The following is a 20061-nucleotide window of genomic DNA, read 5'->3' as shown; positions in this document are numbered from 1 at the left end:
GCAATTGCATAAGCATTGCGCACCACATCCCTAAAGGTAGGTGCCACTGTTATCCCCAGTTTACAGGGGAAGGTGGGAAGCCTAGTTACCCAGAGTCACTCCGCTACTAAAGAGCAAAACTGTACTGTGAACCCAGGAGCCCCAAATTCCACATTCTTTTTCATGATCTCTAAGCCCTTGGTAGAGATTGTGGGGAAGGGGTGCATGCAGACCACTGGACTAGCAGGGAGAGACTGCACCTACCTGCATCCACTTCCCTGTGGAAGACAAATTGTCCGGACACTATGGGATGCAGGGACGCCTGATCCTCTGCTCTCATTTTCCTCTTTACTGTCACCACACCAGCTCTACCACTTACTTTGTGGTCTCGGTCAAGTTCCTAGGTATCAGTAAGCTTCAGTTTTCTCATGTGTAAAATGGGGGTATTAGTAGTAATATTTATGTCATAGAATTTTTCTGAGGATTAAAGCAGTATCTGGCCCACAGTCAATATTCAATGAATATTAACAGCTGTTATTATTATCGTCATTATTATTTCAGTTGGTGCAGTTGGCCGAATCCAAGTCATTGTCCTCTGTCATCATTATAGGAATGTGTCTCTGAGCACTCATTTAAAGAAAATACTTCCCCCAAACAAGAAGAATTATTCTTTAGACAATATAAGTACATGAGTAGATTTATTTTCTGCTCAAGAACAGGTGTTATGTTAGAGGCAACATCTGGGCCAACTTCATCACTGTTCAGTTGAGAAAATTAAGTCCAAGGAAGTTAAATGACTTTTCCAAGTTTACACAATTAGTTACTGATAAGTCAGGACTCCTAATTCAGTGCTTATTTCCAATGAGTGCTGCTTCTGTAGAGAAAACATAACTCCATTACTGTTGTTCCTTTGGAATATACTTCTGAATTTCATAACATGGCATGATTATGATAACTGTATATTCTTATTTTGTTCATTGTAATTGATCTTGATGATCATTATGATGATTCTTATACCATAAAAAATAATTTAAACTCATTTGTGCTTCTTGTACACATAAATTGAAGGCTATGTCAGTATTATTTTCACAGTAAGTTCTATTTTTCCCTACCGGATAGGAAATATTTTTGAGCCATATGGAATCCTAATTCTCTAAATGCTTTTAGACGATCAGATGTCTCAACTGACAGTCCTGGATGAAACTCAAATTATGAGAATTTGCAAAACTGAAAAGAAATTAAGAACATTTTGGTATTATCATGTACCGGAAATTCCATCTTTATATTTCTTTCAATTAAAGAAAAATTTTGACATCCTAAATAGTAGAATTTCCAGTTCAAACTTTTTAAGCCATTTCATACAAACTTACTTCGTTTTCTTTAGACCGGTGTTTTTATAAATCTGTGCTTCATGTTTTTATTTATGCATTCCTTTCAAGTTTTTATTTTATTTAAAGTTTAGCAAACATGTGATGGGGAAGATGCAAAAATACTTAAGGCATGATCATTTCCCCCCAAAAGTTAGCTACCCATGAAGAACACAAGACACGTAACACCAAGTAGAAAGAAATAAGAGATTCTGCGGCCTATTTAACAACAGCTTTAACCTAGACAAGAAGTGTTCATCTTTAATAATGCTCAACTTTGTACGAAGGGCTTTATGAGGTACCAGTTGAATATTTTAGAAGTAAAACCCAAGAACTCCTCTCTTTCATTAGAAAAATTTGGCAAGGAGACATTTAATATTCACTAGGAGAAAGGGTGTCTCCCTTTTCTTTCTCCCCTCTCTCGTTCTGGTCAGCCAGTATTATTTAGTGAAGAAAATGTTGGGAGAAAATGAGGCAAGAGTATCCTTCATGGTATAGATGCTAAACAATGGAAAGGGGTATTTATGTGCCTTGCACCAATTTTCCCTTTATATTCAACCCAAGGCCAAGTGGTGGAGCCAGGCAGCTCCACAAATGCTCAAGGGACTCTTCTTTGTTTTGATTTTGCTCAGCTTTCAGTTTAACCCCTTGGTTGGCTTAGTCTCCTGCCTGTCTAACTCACAATCACCATCTCCTCCCACTTAATTCCAATGTTGTTATATGTCTTAGTCCATTTGGGGTGCTACTACAAAATACCATAGACAGGCTCACAAACAACAGAAATTTCTCAAAGTTCTGGAGGCTGAAGGTCCAAGATCAAGGCACTGTCAGATGAGGCAGATGACAGCCCACTTCCAGAAGAGGCAGTTTTATAGATTGACACCTCCCCCTCCTAATTTTTATTTTCTAATATCCCTTCTCTGTTCTTTGTGGTTATCATGCCCAGGTGTGTCTAAGGTAAATTTTAAATACCCTGCTGCCTCCATTATGACTCCATTGCAAGCCATAGTAACATCCTCGTTGTTATTTTCACTGACAGATCAACAGTGGTCAGAGCAGCTTGGGTGCAACAGATGGAGAGAGCTTTAAATGGTTTCTCATCCAGGGACCAGTTCTCTCATAGCCAGTGCTCAGCCTCTTATAGATATCTAGTGGGGACATTTGTTTTTGATGACCACGGACTGTGAACCCATCTCTGATACTTTGTATGAACAATTGCCCCCCCTCTACCTGGGGGAAGTGCACAGCCACTTTCTTATGGACACTGGAGGGTACCAGGTGAATTTTCCCCTTTTAATCAGAAAAGCAAAAGCTTTTCTAGAAGTTTCGCAGTGGGCAAGTACTGTCACGTGTCCAACCACAGGTCCGAGGCAGGCTGAGAACATTCAGTTTGTCCAGCCTCCATGGCAGGAGGCGGCTAGGGCGCAGGCCAGCAACGTCTGCCCCAGAGAGAGAGAGAATTGTGGAGCCCGTGGAGTGTGAATGTTTGCATTTTAATAGGTGTTACTGTACTCAATCTCCGTCTACAATTGTATCAGTTTATACCCTCTAGCAAAGACCATTCTGACTTTCAGCTTTGCCATCTGGCTTTTCTTTTTAATTCAAGTGAAAAATTATATTTGGTTCGGAAACCTGATACCCAGTTCCCATGGCTCTCAATAAGTCATCTTTCATCACATTTCTCTCAGATTTAGATGTTTCTGAGCTGTCGCTTCAGTTTGGGTTGTTGAGCTTAACTTCCACGTCACCCAGTTCCTGCATCCATCCTTCACACCACGGCCAGGTAAAAAAGTGTAAGCCAAGTTTTCATCCTTCTATGCTGCTCATTGCACTTAGACTAAAATCAAAGTCCTTTTAAGTCCTCAAGGCCCTGCATCACCTAATGTCCTGTTTCCCCCTCAGTCACCAAAACCGAGTCTCACTGGCCTTCTGTCTGTTCCTAGAATAGGCCTGGCTCTTCACTCACCTCACCGCTTGTGCCCCTGCTGCTCCCTCTGCTGTCAATGCTCTTCTGATGGCTCCGATCCTGGTTGGGCTGCTCCTTCCAATTTCTCACAACTCAGCTTACATGTCGCCTCCCCAGAGGGGCTTTCCTGACTGGTCTTTCTAACATAGTCTCCCTACAAGGGAAACCTGGTAATTTCTAAACCACATCACTGTATTAATTTCCTGTAGAGCACTTTGTACTAGCTGTGTAGTCTTGGGCAAATTATTAGCTTCTCTGTGTCTTTAATTCTTCATTTGTAAATAATGGTGATACTTGTACCAACCTCGAGGGTTGTTTTGAGCAGTAAACAAGGTAAAGCACTTAATAGTGCTTGGCATATATAAAACATTGCTAAATGATAATTACCTGTATTATTTTCTATTTGGTTATTTTCCTCCACTAGACTGTAAACTTTAAAAGTAGAGGGGCCTTTACTGTCCTGTTCTCAGTGTGCCCCCGGACCTAGCCCAGTGCCTGGCACATAGTAAATACTCACAAAATATTAACTGAACAAATATATGTTGAATAAATGAAGGAGTGAATGCAGCTCATTTCCAGCATTTGGTGGCCTCCTCTCTAAGGCTTCTGCATTAAGCACACACACACACACACACAACACAATTCCACATAAATTGGAACTTCTGTATTTTGTCTGGCAACACTCCTTCCCTCACTACCAGCTCCATCCTTAATAAACAACACTTTCTCTCCCTCCTTTTTCTCCTGCCTTTCTCATCCTCTCTGCTCCTCTCCTGATAAGTTTATTTGGCTGTGTCTAAATCTATCAGGCTACCCCATCATCCTTAAATCTCAAGGTGTCTGCTTCTGGAGGACAACCATCTCCTGGAGACACTAATGAGTCGCCTTTATACTGGTCTACCAGTTCCCAGGGGTCTGTCCTGTGCACCGTCACTGCCGCAGGCTCCTTCAGCCTCAGTAGCCTCCCCGGGACTGCAACTGACTCTTCTCTCTGGATATCACAGCCCAGTAAGTTAGAGACACACATGTCCTTAATTTGTTTCCAGACATGCTCTGCCTTATTAATTCATTTTCACAAATTCTCCACCTTAAGTCCTCACTTTGAAAGACATCTACAGGAAAGACACCCAAACATGGTCCTGACCGTGAGGACCCCATGTTCCCAGGTGGTCATGTGGATGGTTTGACAGGCTCTACAGAAGAGCTGAGATATGCCCACTCAACACCGTGCTGTTATCTCCCACCTCCCTCCCCAGGCCTGGCTCAGAACAGGGCAGGTTACTTGGTGCTTTAGGCAGAAATGTCCTGGGTAGCTTATCTTAATGGGCTTGGCTCTAGATGAAATCAAAGTGGTTGGAAGACCTAACCACTTCATTTTTCAGAAGGTAATTCATTTGAAATGAAATGTGTTGGAGAAACGGTGGCAGTCACTCTCAGGGGTCAGTGCATCAATAGCTGTCAGGCTGTGTGTATGAAAATAGGACCGTGGGAGTTACTTCTGGGCATTGTTGCGCATCTACTGAGTCCGTCCAGAAAATGTCCCCTCCTACACATTGGTTCCCCTTCTGCAGTGCAGGAAGTGTGAGCATCAGCGTGTGACAGAAGCAAACACCGGTCCCAGGTCCATCGCATACTAACTGTGTGCACTTGGCTACACTGTTTTATAGTTCTGAGACTCAGTTTCCTTGTCTACAAAATGAAGATGCCATTACTCATCTTACAAGATCATTGTATGGTTTATAAATGAGATGAACAAAGTACCCGTTACTCAGTAAAGGTTCATGGCTGGTAGTTAACCATTTTAGGCTCTCTTTCCGGCTTCATCGCCTGTGCTTGTGTTGGTCATACCCAGGGGAGATTCCTTTTGCTTCTCCCAAGAGGAGCCCTTCCCTTTGGAGATCAGTGTCGCCAGTGAGAGGTCATTTGCAGGAGGAGCCTGTTGTAAATACAAAGGTGCCATATTCCTCTTCCCTTAAGGTCAGGGTGTGGCACAGACATGGACGACAGTATGGGGACAGCCAGAGGGAGAGGGGCGTGGGGGAGTGGAAGTGGGCAAGGGGGGGACAAATGGGGAATGGAAACAGACTTGACTTCGGGTGATCAGCACACGATGCAGGATGCAGATGATGTTTTATTGAGTTGTACACTTGAAACCTGTATGTTTTTATAAACCAATATCCCTCCCAGTAAATTCAGTTTTAAAAAATCAAGGTGTCCAAGCTAACCTAATCGCTGCTCACTTTTCTCTTGCGAGGCACTGAGAAATGTTCGGCATATTAAATGCAAGAACAAAACCGGATGCCTGCCAAGATTATGGACAGCCTACCGAAGGAAACTTCCTTTTCAATACTTCACAGCTTGTGATTGGAAAAGGACACCGGACAGCTGCTAACTGTTTTTCTTTCATCTCCACTTTTGGCATATTATTCTAATAGCTCTCCTGTCACACCCAGTCTGAAGCACAGTGGGAGCTAACAGAGCAGGACCGAGGTGTCCCCCAACCCCATCTTCACCCCCTGCTCAGACTAAGCTTCTGGGAAGACCATTTAAAGCAGTTAATATCCGTCCTACCCCTTTTGGGGGTGGTGTAACCCAGGCTAGACATCATGCTTCAAAAGAGAGGGATGTTAAAGCTCTGTGGTTAGTTAGGAATCGTTTAGACTAGGAAAGCCCCCAGGTTCCTGCCAACCCTGATGCTGTGACTCAGTGAGCAGAAAGGACTGGAGCAGAGGAGGGAAGAATGGATCCGACAGCTTTCCAAATTCTCTTCTATACAGAGGGAGTCATTGTTGCTTAAACACTGTGAAACCAGACAAAAGGGAAGTTGGAACACTAGCTTTCAAATGTGATTTTCATATGCCTCTAAAGTGAAATATAAATAATTCAGGCCCAGCCACATTTTTTTTACTGAAACTTTTCGCTCCTACTCTAATCCTCCTGGAGACTGTATCAGGTAAGAGTTATGAGACTCTATCCAGCTATGGGAGCAAGTTCTTTAACTACTTACCTCATAGATGTGTTGTGAGAATTAAATAAGCTGATGTCTGTGATGTACTGGGAACAGTGTCTGCAGAGAGTGAGAAGTCAGTACGTATGCACTTGATGCTAACTGATACCAACCGCTCTACGTGTGAAAACTGAAAGAAGACAGTAGGTGTCGATAAGCTTTTTACTTTCATACATACGTATCTGGAGAAAAATAAGAGCATAAAAATAAGTTGTGTTCGCATCGGCTTTTCTTCTTGTAGGGCTTGCTGGTTAACATACTTAAAAATAGACAGATGGGCTTCCTCTCTAGCAGCTATGGAACTTTTGACCAAGACGGTACAAATTACTGTAGAAATGACTTTGCAGTCTTTTATAAGTAGAGATAATCCTAAAATCTACAGGAATACATGTCTCAAAGGAATCATAGTTGTAATTTATGATATCACCAAGCCTTGTTCAATACTTCAACAAATAAATACCTAATTACTTAAATATGCCCCCTTAGCCCTAATAGAAGCTAAGAGATAGCATTGTTATTTCAAGACTATTATATATGCAGCATTTCCATGCTATCCAAAAGTAGAGTGTACCTGTGAAAACTTTTGTAAGTGGAAGCGGCATAAAGCAAAGAAGCAATTATCATTCATTTATATGGAAACATTTTTGAGTATCCCCAGACCCCAAAGTCAACACATGTGTAATGTCTTTATTTTGTACACCATGACTGAAATGCTTAATTATGTCCAGTTTTGCATTAAGTGTAACACCCTTACGAGTTCTCTTATGCTTCTCAGATACATTAGGACTTGTCTTGCTAAGGGATACACGAATACTTGAAATGAAGCCCAGATGCTCCCAGAGTTCAAAGCCGTGGCAAAGTGATGCTGAGTCGCTGAGTGTGGTTCCCGGGGAAGGAGCTGGGTGGGGCCCCTCTGGCTACTCAGGGTGCAGCTGCCTCTCTAATGGTTCCTTGCAAAACAAACACTGAACACTATTTTTGCTTTTTGCTCTTTTTCTTAAAATCAAAACTACTCTTCAGATTTCATTTGGTTAGCAAACAGAGGTACTAATATAGGTCCTTCATAAAAGCCAACGGTATAATGTGAATTTTTGAAAAACAAGGAGATACTTGTAGTTTTATACCACCCTGTCATTTATGCTGTAAAAATTATATTAAAATAAACTGCAATATGTGTTTTTCCATGTGTGAGTTTACAAGATCTTAGTATCATTTTATTATACAAATATTCTATCTTAAATATTTAAATACTTAAGGTCACACAAACTGTGGAGAAGAATCTAATTTAGTTCATTATAAAGCAAAAGAATTTTCTCCAATAATAGCATCCTCTAGATAATTTTTCAGGCTTGGGCTAAAAAGAGAATAAATAACATCCAACTCAAACTTATATTAAGAAGAAAACAGTTCTCTATGATCCTTCAATATGTTTCGCTACCATTTCATATAATATGCAATGTGAAGGAAAGGTTTCTAAATGAATATGATACGTATGGTACTAAGGTGGTTAAAAATAAGAGAAGTTTTTGAGCTGGAGTTTGAGACAGAAGCAGTCAGCACAGATATTGTTGAAAGATGATTTCAATAAATAGCTATTCTAGTTCTAATGGATCATTGAGTGCAAAACACTGCATTTTATTCTATTTGGTCATCTTATTAGTTTGCCACAGCTGAAGAAAATATAATATATAAATTACTCTCCACATGGTCGGAGAAACTTCAGCTTCTAGCTCTCACTACACAAATATTAGATTGTTTTTCTTTACTCCGTAATTTGAGAAAGCAATAAAGATCCCCTGGATTAGATATTCCTTGTCAGTAAAGGAACATCTGTTCTAAAAACTCTGCCTTGGGCCTTTGATCCTTCTAGTAAGTCATTAACTCAACAACTTCATCTATTGATTATTATTCCCTAAACATGCTGTGCAACGTGCCTGGTACCATGCTAAGAAAATAAGTAATTTTTCAATTTGATTTGTCAATTTGGTAGCATAGATTTCTATACCCATAATAAATGAACACTGAGGAAAGTAGAACTAGTTGCTAATTTGTTTTAATGGCTGAAAGATTAGGAGAGAATTTGCTGAAGACCATAAATTTAATGTTCATGAACTTTGACTAAGAAGCACATCAATTATATCCTGAGAACGATGCATGAGTGTTTCTGACTCCCTGTGTTTGATTCCCTGTTACCTCACCACTTTTGCCCACTCTGTGTGACTCAGCCAGCTTCAATGGCTTCAGCTGCAGAGAAGCACTGTCGAAAGAACTTGCTATAATGAAGCAAAGGTCCTGTGTTTACGCTGTCCAGTGCAGTAGCCAGCGGCCACACGTGGCCAACAAGTCCTTGAAATGAGAATTGAAAGATTCAAGTAGATGTAGCACTTGAGAGGTCATTGTTAACCTTGGGCAGAGACATTCTATGGAGTCAATGGGGGTAAAGGCTTATGGTGGTGGGTTGAGGGGCCTTTGGGAGATGAGGAAGTAGAGACAGCGCATGTGCTGCAGAGTGGAGGTAGAGTGCTGCAAAGTAGGTGATTAAGCAGAAGATGGACAGACCAGAGATCTACTGCCGAAACCACTGATCTGGCAGCCATGTGAAAAATGGAGGGAGGAGGGAGAAAGCTAGAGTTTATGTTTGGTTTTATTTTTTTATTGCTGTTCAATTACAGGTGTCCCAATTTCCCCCCTTGATGTTCAGTTTTATCAAGAAAAAAAATATGAGTTAAGCTGAGATTGTCTAACATTCAGTGAAGACGAGTGATAATGTGAGAATAAATTTCCCCTCCCTCGGAAAAATGGAAATGTTTATTGTCCCTGATGGCATGACTGTTACCCAAGAACAAACAAAATGGTTACTTGTAAGACTTGAAACATTTAATTTTTTCTCTGGAAAGCTGTGAGAATCCATGACATTACAAAAACAAAGTATTCTCTCATTGCCTAATAAGAAATTGTGTAAGTTCCTAGTACTGAGATGAATTTGTCAAAATAAATGCATTTTTGCACTTCTCTATAATTACTTCTTAAAGCTAACTTTAGGTAACAAGTTCTGAAACAATAAAATGTAATTTCAAATTATACAATCTATTCTTATATACAATGATACTAATCAGAAGTTGGACGTGGCTAAAATCATGGCATTTAGGACCGAAACGATGTTCATTAAAGTGCTTCGTTGTATGGGAAGGAGCAGAAGCTGACAAGTAATAAATGACTTAGCCAGGTTTATGCGGACAAGACTCAGATCCACATCTTTAGATTCCAAGCCTGCTGCTGTTTTGAACAAAAGACTGGCTAGGTGATGTACCAGGATATTTTTGGTATCCCTATATATTAAAATAAGACCAAAAATAGAACATTTATAACATGTCTCATTGGGGCAGTGAATCATTTTCTTTACATTTCTACATCAGTACCATTTCTCCTGGGCACATTCTTACCGATTGCATTTTGCTCCCCATCATTTTCACTCATTTTTTCAAAAATGCTTGGTAATTATCCTGTATGCTAGGAAATTTGACCCAAGGAGAGGTCTAACTTCCCCTCAGTTCTTCTGAAAGGTTCCTCCCTTATTGAAGATAAAGAAGATGGTATATTGGTAGGTAAGAGAAGGAAAAGTGGTCTTTAAATTCTCAATTCTTCCAATCATTTCAGTATTCAAACACTGAAATTAAGTTTTCAGGTTACCTCTAGGCAGCAGCTAATTCAGACTATAGGATCCTGGTGTGCTTTGCGTTTGTACAAAGAAACCAGGTTCTGTATTTTCTGAGCTGAAGTTGCAGGCTGGTAATTTAGTCCATGGGAAACCTGGTAATGGTCTAAAACACAAAGGGCCAAAGGATTTTGGTTACTATTTTTTGTTTTAAGAGCTGGGTAACTCCTTTTGGAAAATCCCTCAAAGAGTGAAAGGCAAATGTGAATTGTACCGTATATCCCGCTTTTGACGCACTAGTCCGTTTCTGAAAATAATAACGCCATTTCAGAATGAAGTCATCTGTATTCTTAGCCGCGCTCTATTGTGTGCACTGAGCAATTTCTTGAGAGCAGGGTTTCCTATGGCGTATTGCCAAGACTGGCTTTGTTTGTTTTTCATTAGGCTTTTCATTATCATGCTGCTATGTACCTGGATCGCTCGGCCTCCTCCAGGAACGCCAGGGTCGCTTAAGCATAGGAATGATGCTAGGAGTAGGTTGAAGGCTTTTGTCCATGTTAAATCCCTAGCTATGGTACAATTCTAATGGCCTTCATTTTTCTAAGACCAGTCATTGATCCATGTATAATGTAGCCCGATATTAAATTGTTCACATCCATGTATTCTGTCCCTGTCCAGGGAAAGATGTTAGTCTCATTTTGCAGCACACTAGACTGGCCCCCTCTCCTTTATCAGCTCAAGAAAAGGCATCATGAACCATCCCGTTTGCCCAAGCCTGGAACCAATGTGCATTCTGTGGGTCTCCGTCATTCCACATATTCAACAGCCAAGTCGCACTTCTTGGTAGTTTTCAAGTCCTCTCACTTCATTCTGTCTCCCATGACCACTACCTCAGTCTAATCCCACATCATCTCTATAGCAACTGCTGTGGCCTCCTAATGGTCTCCCTGCCCGCCTGGGGCGACCTGTCCAACTCATTTTCTTCTGCTGTAAATGGTCATCAGTACCCGTGCTCTCCACAGATGGGTATTCTTTAATTTCTCCTCATAAGTGTTTTGTGTTACACATTAAGAGGAAAGAGTTTGATTTGTCAAAAAAATACATAGTCATCTGAATTTTTGAACTTTTCTGTAGACTCCTCAGTTTAAAGAGAGACTAGCTTACAAACCCCAAAAGACAAACATAAGCATTCTATAAATTTTTGTACATTAATCAGAGGTCTAAAAAAATCAATGAAATCAGAGAATTTGAGGACTAGCTTGTCCTTGCAGATTGTGTAGCTCAACTTCATAATTTTACAGGTAAGCAGATCGAGGCCCAGCGACAGAAACCAAAGTGATCTTTCTAAGTTTGGGAGCTCATGATGTAACTCCTTAAAATCTCTCTGTGGATCCCCACGTGGGCAGGACGAAGGCCGCATTCCTCAGCACGCCCTGCAGTGTCTGTGTGTCTGGCCTGGGCTGGCCTTTCCACTCTTAGCCTTTGCTCCTCTCTTCCACTTACCCCAGAACTTGATGCTCCCGAGGACACTCTATTCTTTCTTAGCTATGGACCATACTCATAATCTCTCCCCAGTCCTTTCTCTTTGGAATGCTAAGTCCTCACCACCCTTCAGATACCTAATTAGACATCGTCTCCTCTGAATCATTCCCCTGATCCCTCCGGGCTCTCCAGTATGTGTCACCAGCATAGCACATTTATTCCAACTGCCTTCGAACAGTCTGTTTCCATCACTGCATTAGAAGGAATAAAGACAGCTGTGGGCAGGGGCCTGCGTCTTATTCACTGCTCTATTCCCACATCTTGACCAGGTGTCTGGTATTCAGTATTTTAAGATTAATTCTCACTTGAACTTGCCTTGTATATGCAATTTTCCCATCTGCTCACAATATCTATTTTCCTGGGGAGGGGGGAACAAAGCCGATTCATTCCCATCAATGTATAGGTTGCGGATAGTTCTCAATGGCAACACTTCCTAGAAGCATTTACATTTTTAGAGCGACAAAGTTTTAAATCATAGGAATGAATCCCCCATTTAGAAAATCCAATCGGAAACAGTAAGCCAGGAGAGTCTTGGTGAGGGAAAGGACGTTTTCCCAGAGCTTTCAACATAGGGAACCCCCTCTGACCTCACTCTCACAGAAAAATGACTCCATTTTTGCCTATAAAACTCACATCACATGTTGGCTATTTGTCTCTGAATTAAATAAATCATTATTTGCCATAATAAAAATGCCCGATTTAACCTATAACATTTCTGGTTTTGTTTCAGGGAAGCAATGTTATGGAAGATCAGGATTTATTGGAAATTGGAATCCTTAATTCTGGGCATAGACAAAGAATTCTACAGGCAATCCAGCTCCTTCCAAAGGTAAGCAACGCTTCAGTACCCTCACCCTAAGTACAACCCCTGTGGTTTAAGTCCAGGTGTGCAAGGGGTGTTAATATTTAGAACAACATTTCTACGGATTGATCCCACTCCCCAAAGCAGGTCTTCTTAGGTTCAAGCAGACGGTCAGCATTGCAAGACTGCTATGGGGTGTACTCAGCTTTAGATTTTACTGATGAAGATGCAATACAGGAAGCACCACTGGCCAGCAGGGCAGCTTCAGTCTCTTCAGTGGCATCCTGATTCAGTATAAACACCAGTCCAGGCCCCTCGGGCACAAGAAGATAAGATAATATTGGGTGGATTTGGGAATGTTCCTGGATTAGAAACCTCGTGACCAGTAAGAAGCAGTATCTCTTTTTTAAATTTAATCTTTACTGTATTTTTTCATTACCATTTAATCTCCTTATACCCCTCCCCCAGCAATCACCACACTGTTGTCCATGAGTCCTTTTTCCTTTTTTCTCAATCCCTCCACCCCGTAATGCACCCCCCACCCCATCCCGGCCCCCAGCTGTCATCCTGCTCTCTATCTCTTATAACAACTCCAGAGGCTTAGCCTCCAGGGACAAGGGACCTGCCTAATTACAGGAGTCATCGTTCGGGAGGTCCACCATCCCCATCAGGTATTTATAGTTCATGTATAAATCTTCCCAGTCCAGATGCCTTTTGTAAGCAGTATGTTACCTAGCAACAGAGTTGACCTTCTGTGTCCAGATAAGGTTTCATAGGAGCCTAAAGCAAGAGGTAGGATCTGAGCACTGGTCTTCCAGACAGGTAGGATTTTAATTGGTAATGAAAGGAAAAGGCATTTCAGGAGCCAGCAGGAAGCATATAAATACAAATTGCCAGAAGCATTAGGAGAATAATGATACTGTGTGACTTAAAACACTAAACTGTACACGTAAATATGGTTAAGGTGGTAAATTTTAGGTTTTGTTATTTCTTTTCAACACAATTTGAAAGATAACTTTTCAAAAAAGAAGAAAAAATCCAATTTGATTAAAACAGTTGGAGAGTGAAGTTAGAGATAAAACAAAGTGTAGGTTGGGTCCATTGGTGTCAGGCTAAGGAACTGGAAATTTATTCTGTAGGCGCTGGGGAGCGGACATGACTGGAATGCTTTAGGTTGGTTAATTCTGGAGGAGTATACAACAGGAATTAGAAAGAGGCAAAGTCAAGTTGGGGTCACCCATCTGGGGAAAGATTCGGGTGGGGTGGGCAGCTTTGAGGCAAGGTAGCAGAATGGGAAAGATAAATATTAACTACTGTTTCTAAGGAAGTGATCTGATGAAATTTGCCAACTGACAATAAACTGAGTTTCTACTGATGGAAACTTTACACTTTTGCAAATTCAAGGTGAGCCAAGCATGCAAAGGAGTTTAATCATACGGTTTCCTACACTAAAAGGAAAAAGTAAAGCATCCTTAGAAGTAATTCTAGAAGTAATTCTTATGTGTATTATTTACCTCGCTACTTTTGTACCCTTACTTAAAATATTACTTTCTCAGCAAGTTTTCTCCTTATTGTGAGCAAGGGCTCTGCACTACTGTATCCCCAGCACCCAGAGCAGTGCCCAGCTCATGGTAGGCACTCAATACATAAATCGGTGAATGACTCCCCCCTTGTCACAGTGCTGCCCATCACTGAAGTTCAGCTCAAATAGTTCCACGCCACGTCCTTTGTGAAACGGCTGCTAAAGTGGAACCGCCTCTCGCCACCCTGGTAATTATCACCCTAGTTCAAACCAACTGCCTCTAACTGGACTACACTAGATTCTAATCTGTCACCTCTAGGTTAGGCTACTTGAATCCACTTTTTCGTGGTTCTCTCTAGCCTCTGCAGTTCACAGGTGCCTCATCTCTGCCCCGGTTACCCTTCTTACCACTCTACAGTTGAATTTCCACACAGCATCAGAACAATCACGCCACATGCCACAATCTGCTTAAAATCTCCAATGGCCTACCAAACTCAATAGCATCTGGCCCCTTCCTACATCTATGACCTCATCTCTCACCCTCTCCTTCTCCTGCACTCTAGTCGTGTGCTATCTTTTTGTTCCCAAACATGCCAAGTACATTTTGCCTCGAGGTCTTTCCACACTGGTCTCTGCCTGGAAAGCCTTAACTTCAGATCTTCATTCACTGGCTTCTATGCATTATCATGTCTCTATTCAGCTACCACCTTCTCACAGAGGCCTCATGATCTCAAAGTCACACTCCTTGCTCATGATCACTGTTTGTATTGTCCTTCTTTACTTTTTCCTCCATAGCACTTACGGCTGCCCGAAGTTATACTATTTGTTTGTCGTCTTTCTTATTTTCCATTTCTCCCCAAGGATGCCAGGTCCAGGAGGTCAGGGACCGTGACTGTCTTATTCCCTTCTACAAACCCACTCCCTGGAACAGTGCCTGGCACAGAGTAGGTGGTCAACAATATTTGTGGAATGAAGGAATACACTGCTCTCTCTTTCCTCTGAGATTTGATAGTTCAATACTTGTTCTGACTGAAGGTACTGATAATATTACTATAAGCATCCTGAGGGCAGACACAATGTCACATCCATCCTTGAATTTTCCACTGTGCTTACACATTAAAAGAATGAAAGAATGAATGAGTGAGTAAATGGATATTTTCCTCGCATGTTATTCAAATATAATTTTTTTAAATCAAAGAGTGCCTTGATTTAAAACTATATCTGTAAGCCTATACATGCTATTGGATATGAAACAAAAGAACTTGAACACAGAATTATTTGGAGAATGAATGAAGTGTTTACTTTTAAGATGGAATATCATTCCCGTTAGAGAAAAACAATATAATAGAAACAATACAAAATTAAGCTTCCATCAAGAGACTGGTGCGAAGTGCTTCCTGTGCACCCAAATGCACAGAGAATACATAAAAACATCCAAACACGTGCTCAGCAGCACAAACAGAATGTTACAGTGCTACAAATTGATGCTTTGCTTTCTTAGGTAATGAGACCAATCTTCAGATGGTTAATAGCGTAATTTTACTGCCAGCACATTCATTTGCATTCGCTCTAACTTTGCCCTGCCAGGAAAGGGACAAAATGCCTTCTCATTTTGTCTGTGCAATTTGGGTCTTCAGAGTATACATGTTCTTCGTCTGTCATGAAAAATATTCCGTGATTGCTACCTGAGATCCTTTAATCGACATATTGTATTTTGGAACTGGGGAGATTGTTCCTTAACAGAGAAAAGGTAATTTTCTTAGTGCAATCTTGATCTGTTAGCACACTTCAAAGCATGTGTTTCATGCTTTATACGTATATATTGTTGCAAGTTTCAAAGACAAAAGTTTATTCCTTTGGTAACAATGGCTATTCTGTAATATGCCCTTTTTATACTGAAATACTCACCACTGCTAAGGTCTGCATGTCCTCAAGTACACTGGATACACTGAACATGTGGAATACATTCGATATATTGTAAGCATAGACACCTGTACAACAATAAGCACATTAATTCCCTCTTCGCCCATTCTCTCCCTGTGTCTTTTGCAATACTTAACCTTTAGCAGCAATGCTTCATATCAACTTTCACCCTGCATCCACTTCTTTCGCCCACCTTAACTCAGTCTTTATGTCTAAAAGTCTCCCTGGGCTCCTGAAGACCAAACTTCACCCTTCTCACTTTTTAAGAGAGGTAACAGACCAAAAGTCCCATGAGAAGATGGCTTATTTTTTTACTCTCCGAAAAACTGCAAGCATAATGGGCTTTTCTCTGTCCCTTTGACCCAGGGAAATTATCTGATTACTTATTTGCAACATATAATTTACCTTTTACCAGATAAGAATTCTCTGTGGCCAGGTCTTTGGCTAATCCTCTAAAATCCTTTTTTAAAAAGGCATAATCTCTTTTGTCTTTTGACAATATAACAACTGGAGGTCAGGAGCTCAAAAGGGTATTCATTTTAAAGGTTTGTGGGATTTCACATCCAGGCCCATACTTATCTGCTCTCTTAATAGCTCTCATCCTGAACTGAAAATGTATTTCAACATCCTAGCAACTTCAAGGTCACATGCTCACTTCATTTTTTAGTATTTCCTTTTCTAATATTTTCCTATTTTATAATATCTTTTGGAATTATTTAGCAGTTGTCTAAATTCCTGGTAGCAAGTAGTTGTCTCCTCGCTATCCTCCATTCCTTTGCTCCCCCTCATGTTTCCATCTGCTTGGGTCGAACTTGTTCCTTTGCTGCCACACCACCCAACTAGTGCTAAGGTCACCAGTGACCAGCAGAGCAGAAATTCATAAGCCCTTTTTCACCCTTGTAACAGGTCTGGCTGCTTGCCACAACCAAAGCCAAATTCATGAGACAGGTGCTGGTGAAAAGGAAATTGGTCTATTTAAGCGCCAGCCCCCTGACAAGGTGGGGGACTCTTGTCTCAAAGCCCATCGTAACATCTCAGTGCAGGCAGAGGTTTTTATAAGGAGGGAGAGGGAAGCAGAACAAAGAGATCAAGGGGTGGGTGTTGAACATTTCTCTGTGTGCAGACCAGCACAGTCCGTTCCAATAAGGACCTCAAAACTGGTCAAGCGATGGTTTGGTGTGTGTCATCCTGGTTTTATGGTTGAAGGTCAGCAAATCTCCCAGAGCTGGGATGCCTGAAGGTCGGAGTCTGTATCTTTTGAAGTTAGTTCCTGGGATTCTTAAATAAATGTGTTGTTTATCTACAAGCTGCACATTAATCAGAGTCAGCATTTACAGAAACAATGTGAAAAGAATGGTGGGATGGGCTACAATTCTCCACGGTTACACCTTCACCTCACTTTGTCTTTGGTAGATTCTGATAGTCTTGTCACCTTTCAACACTGTTTTCTTTTGGCTTCCATGATACCTGGTGTCTTCCTGCCTCTCTGATATTCTCTCTCCTTGCCTATTCATTCTCCTCAGTTAATTGTTGCAGTTCCTCAAAGCTCAAACTCAAAGATAGTTGATGACCACTGAATGGTGTTGTCATAGGATCATTGATCATAGTACAGTTCCTGGTATGCATTGTTTTGTTCATCGCTACTCTGCTTCTACTTTACTGCCTAATGAACACCTGCATTTTAGCTGCCTTTTATTTCTAAGTTCAGTTCAACTTGACCAGTCCTTGATGGCCACATAGTTTTATTTATTTCGCTGAACACCTCTGATTGGATTAAACCACCCCCTTTCTAATCCTCAGTTTCAGATATTGTTTTTTTAAAAAAGTTATTTGTTATTCCAATAGAAAAACAAGATCCTATGTTTGTTATCCATTGCTACATAACAAATTACTCCCCAAACTTGATGGTATTTAATAATAATATTTGTTATTTCACAGTTTCTGTGTATCAGGAGTCCAGGTAGAGCTTAGCTGGGTTTTCAGGAGCTGGGTCTCTACCAGAGCTCTAGTCTTCTCAAGACTCGACTGGAAAGGAACCACTTTCTAGGTCACTCTTGTGGATGTGGCAGGATTCTGTTCCATGAGGCCTTTTGGACTGAGTGCTCAGTACCTCACGAGCTGTTGGCTGGAGGCCTCCTCCAGTCCATTGTCACATGGGCCTCCTCTTAAAGCAACTCATAACAGGCATCTAGCTTCAGCAGCACAAGCAAGAGAGAGGGCAAGAAAGCACCAACAAGGTGGAAGTCACTGTCTTTCACAACATCCCATCCTTTCTTTTATTCTCTTCTTTCCAGTTTTATTGACAAATAATCAACATACATCATTATTTAAGTTTAAGGTGTATAGCATGATGGTTTGACTTAAATATGTGTGAAATGATTACCACTATAGGGTCAGCTAACATCCGTCTTCTCATACAGATAGAGTGAAAAGAAAAGAAAGAATAACAATTTTCTTCCTGAGATAAGAACTATTCTTTGTCATATTTTATTTATTAGAATGAAATCACTAGAACCACCCCCACACAACAGAAGGGGTTTGCATAGGATGTGAATCCCAGCAGGTGGGATCATTGGGGATAATCTCAGAGGTTTGCCACTGTCTACATTTGTGGTTAAAATGGAATAACCCATTAACAACAGCAACAAGAGAAGCATCTCATTTCCATGGGCCATCTTCATGGGACTGTGCTATTCATATTCAGCTAATTCAGAAGCCACATTTGACATCACCCAAAAAAGAGGCACGTGCCTCTGGTCTGTAGAATGATATATAAGGTAGCCTGATATGATACAGTCATACAGAAATTAGACACGTTAGAGATATGTCAATTGCACATAAAGTCTTCATGATTCTGAACACCACCAGGCTAAGTAATTCACACAAATAAGTAATTTCATAAAACACAAAAAATTTTATAAACATGTTTTCTTTGTTGGTGCCTCATTACTGAAAATGGCATATTTCCATCCATATTAGGGAAGTAAATTGGTCAAAGTCTATTGGACGAGGCTTTAAGGATGTTAGCAAAGAAAATACATTTTAAAAAGCTAACAAAGCGAGAAGAAAAAGGGGACTATTTAACTTTAGATCTGATTAGAGCAAACAGATAAAGATAACAGTGAACCAAAACAAAAGCTGTGAGCAAGGCTCTAAAGACACACTGGCAGGGATGGAGAATGTGAACTCATTAAAGGCAAGACAACGGTGAGTGGTGCAAACTGGCGGACTAAAGAGCAAGGACTTGCCCCTCAGAAAGTGTTGGATTTGTCTCCAAATACTTTATCATACAGCAAAACATTAGGGACCGGATTTGGTCATGGCTATCACTCTGCTGCCCCTGTGTCACAGGGGAGAATATCTCCAGAAATGAAAGTCTTAGTATAAAGGGACCACAAATTATTTCCAAGTTCTAGGGGAGTATTACAAAAGTGGCATTATCTCAATATGGCTTCCTGTTCAGGGCGATGTTCTTAAAGACTCTAGTTCTTCCAAAGTCCTTCAAACTCAGATGTTAGTTAATTCTAGTCTTGATGGCTGGTGAAGATGTGTGCTAGCTTTAGGGGGATGGGGGACAATCAATGTCATTTCTTTAAGAGTCTAGAAAAGAATGTTCAGTCTCATTTCCCTGTCACTTAGAAAAATGATAGAAACTTACTCCTATTTCTACTATTTTTCAAAAGGGCAATGATGAAATGTAGGCTATAGGCACAGATGCTCTCAGGGTACTTCCTGACAAGGTAACTTTTCATTCTCTCATGCCATCCCTCACTTTCCATCTACCCTCCTTGTTTTTACTCCCATCTCTTCTTTTCACCATCTGGTATCTTTAACTTTGAGCCATGGAATGTAGACCTGCCATCCTGTGAACATCTAATTAAAGATATACTCCCAAACAAAATCTCACACACATGTACTCACCATTAGCATGGGGGATCTAACCTAGAGTTAACACACGAGTGGACACACAGTCTAACTAGGAGCCTTGGACGTTCCACTTCCTGTACATCTTGTCTTCGATGAGATGGGCTGCAGTGTTCCTGGAGTCCTTTCAAGCTTCATTCTGTTCTGAAAATGTCTCATGGTTCTGGGACAAACAGATATGCTCACTTAGATCATTTAGAGCACTGTAAAAGATTACTTATTTTTCAGGAGAAATGCTGGTGCCATTGGAGAATAAGAAAGGACAAAAGAGTAATTGACCTTAAGGTAAAAAGCTTAAGTAATTTGGAGTATATAAATTTTGAAGTGACAATAAGTCTTTCAGATCTTTTTTGTTATTCCCCCTTAGCCTGGCA

At 40.8% G+C, this 20061-nt stretch overlaps 1 protein-coding gene across 7 annotated transcripts in view; it reads left to right on the top strand.

The window, feature by feature from the left end:
* The window catches only part of ANKS1B (ankyrin repeat and sterile alpha motif domain containing 1B), an 805832-nt gene that overhangs the window by 518390 nt on the left and 267381 nt on the right, over positions 1 to 20061 (top strand). For all 7 annotated transcript variants that reach the window (XM_053921934.2, XM_024579129.4, XM_024579128.4 and 4 more), the window contains one exon: positions 12247 to 12345. In XM_053921934.2, the coding sequence (XP_053777909.1) occupies positions 12247 to 12345 (99 nt within the window). The remainder of the gene's footprint in view (positions 1 to 12246; positions 12346 to 20061) is intronic.

This window comes from Desmodus rotundus, chromosome 3 (assembly GCF_022682495.2).
Source record: "Desmodus rotundus isolate HL8 chromosome 3, HLdesRot8A.1, whole genome shotgun sequence".
NCBI classification, from domain to species: domain Eukaryota; kingdom Metazoa; phylum Chordata; class Mammalia; order Chiroptera; family Phyllostomidae; genus Desmodus; species Desmodus rotundus.
Note: the sequence above shows the minus strand (reverse complement) of the source record. Positions and strands in the feature narration are given on the sequence as shown.